Source organism: Osmerus mordax, chromosome 28 (genome assembly GCF_038355195.1).
Source record: "Osmerus mordax isolate fOsmMor3 chromosome 28, fOsmMor3.pri, whole genome shotgun sequence".
NCBI classification, from domain to species: domain Eukaryota; kingdom Metazoa; phylum Chordata; class Actinopteri; order Osmeriformes; family Osmeridae; genus Osmerus; species Osmerus mordax.
Window position 1 is genome coordinate 6030016 of NC_090077.1, and position 13616 is coordinate 6043631.

Here is a 13616-nt window from a genome sequence, read left to right on the forward strand (position 1 = left end):
TCAACTTTATAGATGTAGGACAGGACCGGGAGACTCGCGACCAGATCCAGCGTTGGCTGACCGACGACCAGGCAGGTGCTGACTCAAACCCCCCACACCACAAGGGATGTGTGTGGGGGGGGACAGAGAGAGGAGAGCCGGGATTAGACAATGCCAGGAGCAGCTAACAGTTACAGTCATAATAGAATGAGATCCCCACCGGTCAAGTGTGGACTGGTGCAGCAATTTAACAGAGCAAAAAAGGAGAATTTGTTGCAACCCCACACACCAAGACAGCGACAGCCCCCCACATTGAGGCTTCGTCAACGTTTCACCTCAAATGGTCCAAAGTAATCCACACCGACTCTTGTGAAGAGTGGGTCATCCGGCAGTACTCGCTCTTGTGGGAGGTCAGCCATTAGTTGTTTTCCAACCTTTCCATGTAAGCGGCGACAGGTCACACACTTTCCAAGGACCTTTCGGATAGCCGTGTTGGCACTCGGGATCCAAAACTTCTGACGCAATTCTGAGAGCATGTGATTGCGCCCTCCATGTCTTCATGGATCTGTTGGAGAACCAGATTGGTTATGTGGAAGTCTCTTGACAAGATGACAGGCTGCTTGCTGCTCTCTGGCATAGCTGCACGACTCAGCCTTCCACCAACACGCAACAGGCCGTCTTGAAGTATGGGATTTAACTAATACAAGTGGCTGCTGCGTTTCACATTCTGTCCTTTGAACAGAGAGGACATTTCTTCAGAGAATTTCTCCTTCTGACAGAATCTGACTATGTGAAGCTCTGCCTCATCAAGGTTTTCCACTGAAATATGTGCGTTTTTGATGCTTTCTTTGAGACTGTCCATCCGACTGTGGTTTGGCTGTTGACCACTGTCAATGCTGGCTTTCTCACAGGCTGCATTCAGCTCTTTACGCCTTTGACTGAGACTCCAAAGCACGGCTTTAAGTTTCAAGAACCATGCCACAGCTCGTTTCAACGTTATCCACGATGAGAAGTAGTTTATCAGTTTCTTGAATGGATTTACATGTTCTGTCACATTTATGGAGTTTACTTTAACTCTTTTGATCTCAGGATCATCTGAAGTGATTTCTGCATTGTTCAATGGAGTCTTTGGCCAGCACTCAACTGGACTGCAGAGGAATTCTGGGCCTGACACCCAACTTGTGTTCTTCAAGAATTCATCCACTCTTTGGCCTCTAGAGGCGTAGTCAGCCGGGTTCTTGTCAGTGCCAACATGTCTCCATTGTTCCACATCAGAGCATTTCAGGATAGCTGAAGTTCTGTTCGCCACAAACGTGCGGAAACGTGTCGTCTCATTTTGAAGATATCTCAGCACCACCGTACTGTCAGTCCAGAACATTGATTGTTCAAGATCTAGTTTGAGCTCTCTTCTCAGGGCACCGTCCATTTTCACGGCTACTGTGGCAGCGGTCAACTCAAGACGGACATTTTGACACCGACGTTGTCTATGTAGTGCAAATATTCGACACCTGGGGGTCAGGTGGCTGAGCGGTGAGGGAATCAGGCTAGTAATCCGAAGGTTGCCAGTTCGATTCCCGGTCATGCCAACTGACATTGTGTCCTTGGGCAAGGCACTTCACCCTACTTGCCTCGGGGGAATGTCCCTGTACTTGCTGTAAGTCGCTCTGGATAAGAGCGTCTGCTAAATGACTAATGGAAATGTAAATATTCAAGTTTAAATATATATGAGAGAGAACAATGGTTGTGCTCTTGCCAAAGGCAAGCACGCCTAATAAATATATATGTGAGATAACATAGTGTGTGCCTTGCTAATGCAAGCACACCCAAAAAATAAATACATAAGATAACATAGTGTGTGCCTTGCTGATGCAAGCACACCCAAAAAATAAATACATAAGATAACATAGTGTGTGCCTTGCTGATGCAAGCACACCCAAAAAATAAATACATAAGATAACATAGTGTGTGCCTTGCTGATGCAAGCACACCCAAAAAATAAATACATAAGATAACATAGTGTGTGCCTTGCTGATGCAAGCACACCCAACTATATATGTGAGATAAGTGTGCCTTTCTGACGCAAACTGTGGAGGAATGAAATCTATTCTGCTAATCTATGCTGCTCTTTCATGTTCTATGTCTCTGTTACATAAAAAAGACAATCAATACTTCAGATATACCAAAATGTGTAATTACAATGCTGAACATGTACTCCAGATATAATCAATGCTTCAGATAAAATAAGTGATGATAATGATGAACATATATTCCAAACGTATGATTGTGCACCAGCATGTGACTATGTCTGAGAGAAGCGGAGAAAGGGGTAATTCTCAAGAGAATGTATCTTTTCGTGAGAAGAGGAATGCAATAAGTCAGCATACGGACAGGGGGGGCGAGAGGACCACACCATGACCGCACCATGGGACAAGGAGAGGGTACAATGGGCCTCACAACTCTTGAGTTAACACTGATAAAAGATCCATTAGGTCACACAACTCTGTGGGTCTAGAGGAGGAGACAGAACCGGTTTTAGGCGGTGGAGGATGTATCCCTTTGCTCGGAGGAGGATGTATCCTTTTGCACCCGGTCAACATCATCTGACCTCTGGGTCTGCCCCCCCTCACCTGACAAACACCTTCCTCTCAGGAGGGGTACAAGACCTGTGTGCCCTGCACAGGTCAGGCAGAATTGGACTGGGCAGAACTCTTTCTCTGACTTCTGTCAAGACTATTCTCACGAGGGCCTTCGTTTACTCTATGAAGCAAGACTGGTAACATTGACTGGTATCGCCGATCTAGATCGAGACACCATGGTGTATTGTATTCAGTGTTTGATTTGTATCATTTCTTATCTTATTAAACTACAAAGAACTTGGTCTTGCATTTCACCTCATTCTTCTCCACCCAAATTTGAACCTCAACAAAGCACACCCAATAAAGAAATAAATATATATGTGAGGTAACGTAGTGTGCCTTGCTGACACAAGCACACCCAATTAAATCGCTTTTATGCAAAGAGTGTCAAGGCCACGGTCGGGCCCCCATTGTTTAGTTCTGTTTTTCCCTACCCTGTTGTTTCCTTGTGTTCTGTCTTATGGTCTTATTGATTGCTGTGTTCGTTTCTGTTCGCTCGTTAGTGTTATTGTGTCCACCTGTCCTTGTCTTGACCTTGTCATAATGTACTTGTCAGTACCCAGCCTTTTCCCAGTTTGAGAAGATTAAACCATTTGTTTCTTGAAATCCTGTCTGCCTCTCTCCCTTCGTTTGGGTCCCCCCCCGTGCACCGTGACAAAGAGTTCAAGTTCAAGTCTTTTATTGTCAGATGCACAGAACAACACAGGGTCAGACTGGGCACTGAAATTCTTAGGACAAGACAACGCAAAGCAACCGTCCTGGCATAACATATAAGTGTGGCCTGGTAAAAGTAAGACTGGACACAGTAATATCAAGATTATTTATATTTATTTGTGGGGGGGTTTTCCCTGACTGCACTCAGTGATAAAAGTATTAATCTTTAAGCTTTCTGATGTAATACTTCTTTCTTATACTGACTCTTATTCTGCAAACTTAGCCAAATGTATTAAAAGAATAAACAAACCGTACTCCAAATGAGCAACCTAGATATCAAACCTAAGCCTCATTACTTTGTCGGCAAGAATACACACCTGACTTGGTAGCTATTTCTTACTGTCATCTACCCGCTAGTGATGGGTCGTTCGCGAACGATCCGGCTCTAAGAGCCGGCTCTTGAAGGTGAACGTCGGGAGCTGGCTCGCATATCTGAAGAGCCGACTCTATTTTTAATAGATTAATACAGCCAATAAAAACAAAATGATTATGAAATAATGAATTTTAATTGTAATAAAAATAATTGACTAATTCAAAGAACAACAAAAAAATACTTGTAGACTTAAAGGCGCACACGATCATCCTCACATTCTGTTCCTGTCAATCCTGCATGAGGGAGGGCCGAGCCAACTCACACACAGTGAGAGAGTAGTCAAAACTTGGAGGAGAGCCATGACAAATCAATGCATTTTTAAAGATATGTGGTTACGGTCGAGTATGATTTCATTTCTTAATTTAATTCAAATTGTTTTCACACCTATCATAGTCAAATTCATAGTTAAAACATGTATTTTTTTAAGAGCCGTTCGGGAGCCAAAAGAGCCGGCTCTTTTTAGTGAGCTGAGCCATACGAGCCGGCTCACGAAAAAGAGCCGGAATGCCCATCACTACTACCCGCGCTGACTTGTATGACGTGAAACGCGATCTCAACACCCTCGCGAGCTAACAGTTAACTGCTCTTAAAGTGGCAGTGTAACCGCAACTAAAAGAAGCCACTATTCAAGTTACTAACTTCTATTAGAACAAACAATAGTATTTAAACAGTTCAAGAACAATCCCTACCCATAGCTCACCTGGCTACATAAGTACACAGAACATAGATTACATCTATGATAAGCTAAAATAAAATGATATACAATATTCAATACAGTATAATAAACCTACACATAATACACATAATAACCTATACTAACCTTAAAAAACCTATGCTAACCTAAGACAAGTGAAGTACAATAGTGCAATATTGCTGATAGTGCAACCCGTAGCTGAAAGTGACAGTGTGTAAAGTGACTAGTGAGACTATCCGTCCACTGCAAACACGTATCATATTCTCATGTAGGTTAGTGCATGACATGTGCACCAGCAGATACTATTTTAAAAGAAATTCCTGCATTAAAATAATGTATCATGACAGTTTGTATGATTTGGTCATTTATTATCACACTAGCATTTAATTATCACGGCAAACAATTACACTGCACTAATCTGTAAATGTAAATGTAAAGTGAAAATAACAAAACCAGTCAGTATGATGACTGGAGCGAATATCATTCACGTCTTACTAAAACAGCGGCCACGCGAAAGGGAATGAGGAAACTGTTTCCTCTACTAAAAAATACAATGCGGGTCACGTGAAAAAAGGATCCAAAGACTGTAGAAAGACCGAGTCGGGAAATGAACGAATCGTTCGTTTCCTCTAGCTACCACTACAGAGCCCATGCAGGTCACGTGAAAAATGATCCAAAGACTCGTAAAAAGACCGAGTCGGGAAATGAACAAATCGTTCGTTTCCTCTAGCCACGAGAAAATGAACGAATCACTCTTTGAGAGGACTCGTTACTCCCGAGTCCTTGTAAGGATTCGTTCAAAATGAACAGGATTGCTCAATTTCTGAGTTTTGATTCAACTGTTTCAACTGTGAGGCTGCCACCTATCACCATTACCTCTTGCACATAGAAAAATAAGAAGATAACCCTGTTTCATTCTACTTTCGCTGTTAGTATTTTAAAGTGTAAATTAACAATAACAAATGTATGTTGTATGCTTTTTAATACATGCAATCTTTCAAAATAATAAGCATGCATACTTATATCAGTTGTAAAATGTAAGTAGGCTACATCCATGAAAACTCTTGTCTTTCTCCATTTTAACGTTTTTTTGTGAAGGACTTTGTGACCTGGTTCTGCGAAAGTTGCTATACCAAATAAACTTTAAACATTAACTGGTGCCAGTGACAGATGATTAAACTGGCAGGCAAAGTCCTAAAGTTACGTCAGCCATATTCTTAAATAATAATTTCCAGTTTAAACTTTCATCTGTTGACAGATGGCGTTAACAATTAAGGGTAGTGCCGATCATATCGCAAGCCTGATCCTAATCAGGTCTTTCTTTGGTGATTCTTAACCCTGTAAGACCCGGTTTACATTTACATTTAGTCATTTAGCTGACGCTCTTATCCAGAGCGACTTACAGTAAGTACAGGGACATTCCCCCCGAGGCAAATAAGGTGAAGTGCCTTGCCCAAGGACACAAAGTCATTTGGCACGGCCTGGAATCGAACTAGCAACCTACGGATTACTAGCCCGATTCCCTAACCGCTCAGCCACCTGACTCCCAGGGTCAGGTTTAAAATTACAACATCACCTTTCGCTCTCAAAAAAACACGTTTGCAAATAATATTTGTCAAACTTTATTTCCAGAAACTTGTTATATTAGTAAGTTTTTCTAATATACATTTCAAGCTTATTAAAAAAGTCCCCCCACCCCCCCTAAATGTTTGAATGAGCTTGTTTCAAAGGGCTTTCCTAATTAATTAAATGCAATAAGAATAAATTCTTTAAACATCAGTATAAAGGGAAAACTTAGTGTGGAAGTTAAAGTCAGAATATAGTGTAGGACTCTTTTACACAGGATTGCTCAATTTCTGAGTTTTGATGCAACTGTTTCAACTGTGAGGCTGCCGCCTATCACCATTACCTCTTGCACCAAGGAAAATCAGAAGAGAACCCTGTTTCATTCTACTTTCACCGTTTAGTATTTTAAAGTGTAAATTAACAGTACAAATGTATGTTGTATGCTTTTTAATCCATGCTATCTTTCAAAAGAATAAGCATGCATACTTATATCAGTTGTAAAATGTAAGTAGGCTACATCCATGAAAACTCTTTTTGTCTGTCTTTCTCCATTTTAACGTTTTTTGTGAAGGACTTTGTGACCTGGTTCTGCGAAAGTTGCTATACCAAATAAACATTAAATATTAACTGGTGCCAGTGACAAATGATTGAACTGGCAGGCAAAGTCCTAAAGTTACTTCGGCCAGATTATTAAATAATAATTTCCAGTTTAAACTTTCATCTCTTGACAGATGGTGTAACATTTAAGGGTAGTGCCTGATCATATCGCAAGCCTGATCCTAATCAGGTCTTTCTGTGGTGATTCTTAACCCTGTAGGACCCGGTTTAAAATTACACCTCACCTTTTGCTCTCCCAAAAACATATTTGCAAATAATATTTGTTTTTAAAAACCACATTTACATAGCCAAAAAAAAAAATTGTTATAAAAGAGCAATTAAAAAGCTAAAAGCCCAATCGTAATTTTACAACAAAGGGTCTTATAATAATTTACAGTTTAACCTTTCATCTGTTGAGAGATGGTGTTAACATTTAAGGGTGGTGCCTGATCATATCGCAAACCTGATCCTAATCAGGTCTTTCTGTGGTGGTTTCTAAGAGCCATATCTGACTGTGTATTTGGGTGTGAGTCTGTGACACATCCACTCAGTGGCGAAAATCTGCTATCAATTTTGGGGGGGGACAATTATATGACATTTTCGCAAGAGCAATTCCTGAGGGGGACACCAACATTACTGCTGTAACACATAGCCTACATTGTAATAAGTTAAATGTATATTATTAATATTATTAAAATGTCCTTATGTTTACATTGATTTATTGGGGGGGACAAATCCTATTTTTCCCAGTATTGGGGGGTCGTGTCCCCCCTGTCCCCCCCGGGATTTCTGCCTATGCATCCACTACTTCTCTCCAAGAAGGTGGTAAGTGGGGGCAGGGACAACTCTATTTAATGGATTTCGTTTATTGTATAGCTGTTATCTGGAAAAATCAGTCTGGTGAGGAACATCACAACTTTTGCTACTTATTCACAACGGCCCTGTAAGTAGCTAGTTTAGTGCTAAATGTTTTATCGGATTATGAAGACCTTCCGCTTTGCTAAATAATTGCTGCCTTTTTCATGGAAGCAGAAAGCCAGTGTTCATACTTTATTGTAGGCTATATATTTGAATATCATCTTTTGTCATTTTGGTAGGTGGACTGGATGTGCGTGTTTTAACCTTTTAGTACCTAAATCAATAACTCGGACCATGATTAGTTAATAGGTCAAATATGTGCCGCCCTTTAGTTTTGTATAATCGTGAATTGAGTGACTTATGGAAATGTCATAATAACATGGCATTTCAACATGACAGCGAAATACAATGTGTTGGCCTATCTAATTGCCTAATTTATACAATCCATTTAACTTAACAGCCATTTTATTCTTTTTTAAGTTCAGACAAAACCACACCAAAAATGTCCATGATGTGTATCTAGCCATCTTCATAATATTAATGAGTAAATTAATGAACAAACTTGACTGGCATGAATGCACTATAGCTCTTCCTTATTAAGAATAATGTATTGTTGGGGCTTTTTACTTGATTTTTACTTGATTCCGGCAGGTTGATGATTTGTTACTTTCCAAAGCTACAGGTGTTTCTATGCTGAAAGGCTGTAATCACCATTTGGTTATCAGAAAACCAAAACCCCTTTATGTTAGCCTTCAGAGTGAATGCCATAATACATTTTGAATATCTGGAGTTGTCTATAGGCAAGTTTTTGGCACAGGTGAAACATTTTAGATGAGTTGAGAAAATGATGGATGTTGTTTTGGGATAAAATATAGATTCCTGTCATATGTATTAATGTATTCCATTTCTTTGAAGGTTCACATCAAATCAAGAATGTCATACCTTTCGCCCATCTTAGTTATTGGAGGACAAGGAGGTTCTGCCTTTGACTTCAGTGGTACCAACAGTGGAGCAACACTGAAAAAGATATGGGTGTGGGTTGTGAGCTCGCGGGTGAAGGCTTTGAAGATTTGGCTTACTGATGGTCAAAACCAAGAATTTGGAAATCCTGCAGGGGATTTTTCTGAATTTGAGTTCGGGGATGGAGAGCATATCACCAAGCTTTCACTGTGGGGAAATGGTGCTGGAACACGTTTGGGTGCTATAAAATTCCGAACAAGTTCCTCACGGGAGTTCTTTCCTCAAATGACCGAATGGGGGCTGAAAACTGAGTACCCTATTGATGTTGGCTCTGGGATCTGCGTTGGACTTTGTGGAAGGTCTGGTTCAGACATTGATTCCTTAGGTTTCCAATTCATTAATACCATCAAGTCTACCGTATTGAAGGATGTCCAGTACCCCACACTTCATGATTTAATACCCCAGGTTGCTGTTGAGGAAATCAAGTCCATGACCTACGAAAACAAATCTACTGTCACTCAAGAATACAAACTGGAAACGTCTAAAACGATCACCAAAAAGTCATCGTGGTCTGTGACCAACAAGTTAGAAACAAGCTTTAACATTGAGGTGAAAGCAGGAATTCCAGAGGTAATAGAAGTATCTACTGGATTTAGCTTCACAGTGGGAACAGAAAGCACACATACTTTAGAAGAAGAGACATCCACTACTGAGACTCTGTCTTTTCCGGTTAGTGTTCCTGCTGGGAAGACCGTACATGTTGACGTCACTATTGGTAGAGTTACAGTTGATCTCCCCTACACTGCCACAGTGGAAATTACCTGTCTCAATAACAGTGTTCTGAAGTTTAACACCAGTGGCACCTACTATGGTCTCACTTACACAGATGTAAAAGTAGTTACAAAGTAAAATCCTTAAACTGTTGCATAGGCAGATTCACAATGATTTATGTGATGTCTATGTCTGAAATAGTTATCTGAGGACAGATCAATGTCATCAAAGAAACCATAGTTTAAACTGATGTGTTTAACTTGTGAAAGAGACCATGGGACAACATAGGGAACTATTTGATTATTATTTGATCTTAAAAGTACAATAATAAATCGTTGATTTCAATGTGTAATGATATCACCCCAAAAAATCTGTATAAATGGTAATACAGTAAAAAATATATAAAAAACATTGCTTTTTGAAATGACGTGTCAAATCCTAAAGTCCGCTGTTGCAGTAGAACTCCTGAGGGTGTATAAAATCCTGTTCATATCAATGTTACTTCATGTAAGACAACTAGAAAATGTATAGACAGTGTCTCCTCTGACTTCAATCATTAAAAGAAGTGCTTGACCAAATTGTATTTGCTGTTTGAGCCTTAGTGCTTGCCTCGTGTATCAGTTAAAAAAGTGTTCCACAGCATGTGGAAGTCTACTCAGTTGCTGTTCTAATAATTTTTTTAAACAATCCATCAATAAAATCTCTTGATGTTTTTCTTCATGACAAGTTAATTTTCCAAAGGACACCTACTTAGTTTTCCAAATTGATCCGATTTTAGTCTTGGAGAAATGAGCCTGACTTAAGCTTGCAGTGTCCTAGAAACCAGTTTTCTACTATTGTGGACACCCATAAAGGTGTTTATTTTGTCTTTTTCCACAGGGGCAGTTCATAAAAGTGACCACTAAGTGATGCCCTGGAACTACAATTACAATTTGACCATCTATTTATATATTTTTATGAAACGCAGGTGACCATAAGCATGTATACTTGTATGTGTGAATATAGTACTGTATATAGCCTATATGTGTGTATGTATGGGTATGTGTACCGTAGTAACCACGCAGCTCACTCATGCTTTGACCTCGTATGACCCCAAAAAACGACACAATCAGGGACAGGTTTAGCCCAGGTAGGGCATTTATTTAACAGAAAACACAAAAGCAAAGCAATCCTCAATTAACCTAACCCTCAATGGAGGGAAAGGTCCACGGTCATCTCACATGGTCCAGGGCCCCGTTCGTCGTAAGGGTTGAAGCTAAGTTAATCAATTGTCCCTTTAGCCCGTTAACATTAGCGAGATGAGTGAGAACAGCAAATATCGGTTCGTCAACGGCTGATCCGCATCCAAATCATGTGGTTAATTTCAATCAGGCTAAACTTATCAGGGAAATTGCACGTGCACGTCCTACTTCAAAAGGCAGGAAAGGTCGATCACCAAAACCGTGATTTTTTAACGATATGATGGCGGAAAAGATGAAAGAGAGAGCGGTGATAGGCTATTGTCGCCATCCGAGCAAACTATTATAATGAGTCTCTAAGAAGACAATAAGCATATTATCATGGCTAAGTCAAACACCGCCACCGCTGCCAGAGCAAAACAAGCAGCTTGGGAAACAATTGCCGATAAGCTAAATGCGAAAGTTTTGGGGAAATGTATAGGCTCACCTTAAGTGCCTCATTACCCCAATCAATCAGATCACATTTCTTTAATTGTGCCTGCTGGTATAGGCTTAATGGCAATTAATAATCGAATGAGATCTTGCTAGCGAAAATAATGATCTCAACTCTTTCAGAATAAGTAGGCTAAATAAAAACAAGGCCAAAGAGTATCTAATTGATACGAATTCATAGACAATTATGAGGATATATGTAAGCTACTGCGCTTATATCATGTACTATATATGTGTATATGCATGTAGGCATATGTGTAAATCCCTCTTTGATGTCATTGACTGGGACATGGCCAGGGAATATGATGAATTGATTCATCAGCTGGTTAAGCGCCAAGTACACTTTTCTTACAGCAACGCATGCTGCGGCTTTGCCAATGTTTTCTGCATCGCCTATACTGTATAAAAATGTAGCCTATAGCCTACCTGACGCAAAAAACCTCAAGGCTATGCAGTCTGAAGCACAGTTAAAGTTTCAAGAAGCTTTATTGTCAATTCTTCACATGTCAAGACATAAAAAGGAATCGATATGACGTTTCCCACTCTCCCACAGTGAAACATATAAAAAGCACAGGCACAACAGATAAGACATTTCGTAAAACATAGCGTTACATATTCACATACAGCAGCATAAGCTCATAATAAAGCATAAAGCTTGCTGCGGCGTGTGATATATTTGCAATGTACGGCCCGAGAAGGTCTTGCAAATAAATGAGTCCTTGTCGGCTGAATCGATACAGTATCGCTCAAACAAGAACTCATCCGTGTGAAATAAAGGATCTTGGCAATCGCGAAGAACTCTATTGGTATGGAAAGCTAATCGAACTAAAATATAGCTCCTTGGTCAACTGGGTCTCTCAAAAAGGGAGCTGCCATGTTATTTTCCGGGGTGTGGCAAGCTTATCCAGCTACACTTACGTTAGCCTGCTCTGGAGCTAATTGATATGTTACTATGGTGATTTATCGAAAGTTGCTTCCACGAACCAAAAAGAGGGGAGTTTTTTTATCTTAGCCTGAAAATTAGCTCGCTAAACCGCTTAGCTCGACGAATACCCCCCTGGTGTCCCTCTAAGCTGGACAAAAAAGATAACAAGAAGGCGTGTAAGTTTCAATGCGGCTCTCACCTCAATTGCTCCCTTTTGATCCTTTACTGGCCGGCTTTCATGCTGTGCCTCGCCCTGATTGGCTGACGAGGCGCAACTGTGGTCCTTGTTAGCTGGCCGGGGAGCGGGAAGTACCTCCCCTGGATCACTCGAGCACCAGGATTGCCACAGTTATGGGTATGTATGTCAAAAACATACAAACAGCTGGAGTGATGAGGTATTCTGTTAATCTTGTATATATCGTCTCTGTTCCTTTGTGAAAATGTGTTGTTTAGTTTTTTTCATTTAGTCCTGTTGGTGTGATTGTGTTTAAAAGAGTGACCCACTTCCTTTCTACATGCCTCCGCTGGGTTGGACGTGTGTATGGTTGGTGAGGTTATCGGGGTCTGGCTGTGGGGGTTTGTAATTAATTTTATTTTTCTGTAGTGAGTGGTTGGTTTGGGGTTTGGCAGTTGGGGCATGTTACTGAATTTGGTATGTATGTGTGTATTTGTATGACTTAAAAAAAAATCTGTATGGTTCCAGATCTGTATGGTTCCATAGGTGGGTATGTGTTTCAGGGCCGGCCCAAGCCTTTATGGGGCCTTAAGCAGAATTGATTTAGGGGGCCCTCCGAATTTGTATAATTACCATTAACATAATATATAATTTTTTTTAATTAAGCTGTAATTTTATGAGCTCTTGGGGGCCCTCTGGTGGCCATGGGGCCCTAAGCAGCCGCTTAGTTCGCTTATGCCTTGGGCCGGCTCTGATGTGTGTTGTGGAGTGCATGGTGTAGGGGCCTGATTATGTGTGAGAATGTGGTTACTAGGGGGATGATTGCCCTCTGCTGGTCTGGGGAGGGAGTTGTGGTTGGAGGTCTGTCTGTTTCTGGGATTTGTGAGCAGAGGAACAGGAATGATAGAGAGGTTAGGTTTAGGATCAGAGGTGGGGTGGGGTTTAGATTTAGGTAACCCTATGTATGTCCTCCCTTTTAGTAGAGGTCTCCCCCAAGCCTATATCCAAATATCATCCTCCTCTCACCCTAAACCCACCCCCCCATTCCCAAATAAAACCCCTCCTTTGCTCTACAACCCTGATCTTAAACCTCCTCTCCCCCCTCCGCTTTCTTTGCACTTATTCATTTTTTTAGATCTTCCTGTAAAAGGAAGGAAAATAAACTTGTATTCTTTCTTTTTCTCTTAAATCTTTGGTTTTCTCCTTTGTTTTTTTCTCAATCTTTTCATTTTATTTTCTCTTGGGTCTAGATAATGAGCCCCTGTGCCCGTGCACACTAACCTGAAACCCAGCCAGAGCCAGTCCCAGATCAAAATCTAACCCCCATTTCAACCCCACCCTCTTTCCTAACTCAAAAATAAGGGGAAATCTGGGAGTTAAGTTAACCATGGGTAGGATGCTACCTGGAGGTAAGACTTGAGGTCAGGGAATGCACTACCTCAACATAAATAAGACATGTTTTAATAAATAAGCAAATAGGTAATTCCTAAGGTTAGGGGAAGACAAAGGGGTAAAGAAGTGCTGATGTAGCAGAACTGCTGGCTATCCCAACATGCTTTGGAGACAGGATTTTCTGTATAATGTGAGTATTCCACAAAAAGGCACACACAAAAACACACCCAAATATATATACATGTTTATGATACATTTACAAAGACACACCTTAGTAGCCCAACCCTTTGTAATCCCCTATCCGTA

At 40.7% G+C, this 13616-nt stretch overlaps 1 protein-coding gene across 2 annotated transcripts; it reads left to right on the forward strand.

Moving 5' to 3' along the window:
• Nucleotides 1–7449: 7449 nt before the first annotated feature.
• LOC136938119 (aerolysin-like protein) lies at nucleotides 7450–9687 on the forward strand. 2 transcript variants are annotated; one of them, XM_067231366.1, is made up of 2 exons: nucleotides 7450–7502; nucleotides 8333–9687. In XM_067231366.1, exon 2 carries the CDS (start codon nucleotides 8351–8353, stop codon nucleotides 9284–9286), a length of 936 nt encoding a protein of 311 aa, XP_067087467.1. In that variant the 5' UTR covers nucleotides 7450–7502; nucleotides 8333–8350; the 3' UTR covers nucleotides 9287–9687. The 2 variants fall into 2 exon arrangements, with proteins under 2 accessions (XP_067087467.1, XP_067087468.1); XM_067231367.1 differs by lacking the exon at nucleotides 7450–7502 and adding an exon at nucleotides 7527–7652.
• The last annotated feature ends 3929 nt before the right edge of the window (nucleotides 9688–13616 follow it).

Bases quoted from the DNA above. Each gene is read 5' to 3' on its own strand.
- LOC136938119 (XM_067231366.1), top strand. From the start codon at position 8,351: ATGTCATACCTTTCGCCCATCTTAGTTATTGGAGGACAAGGAGGTTCT.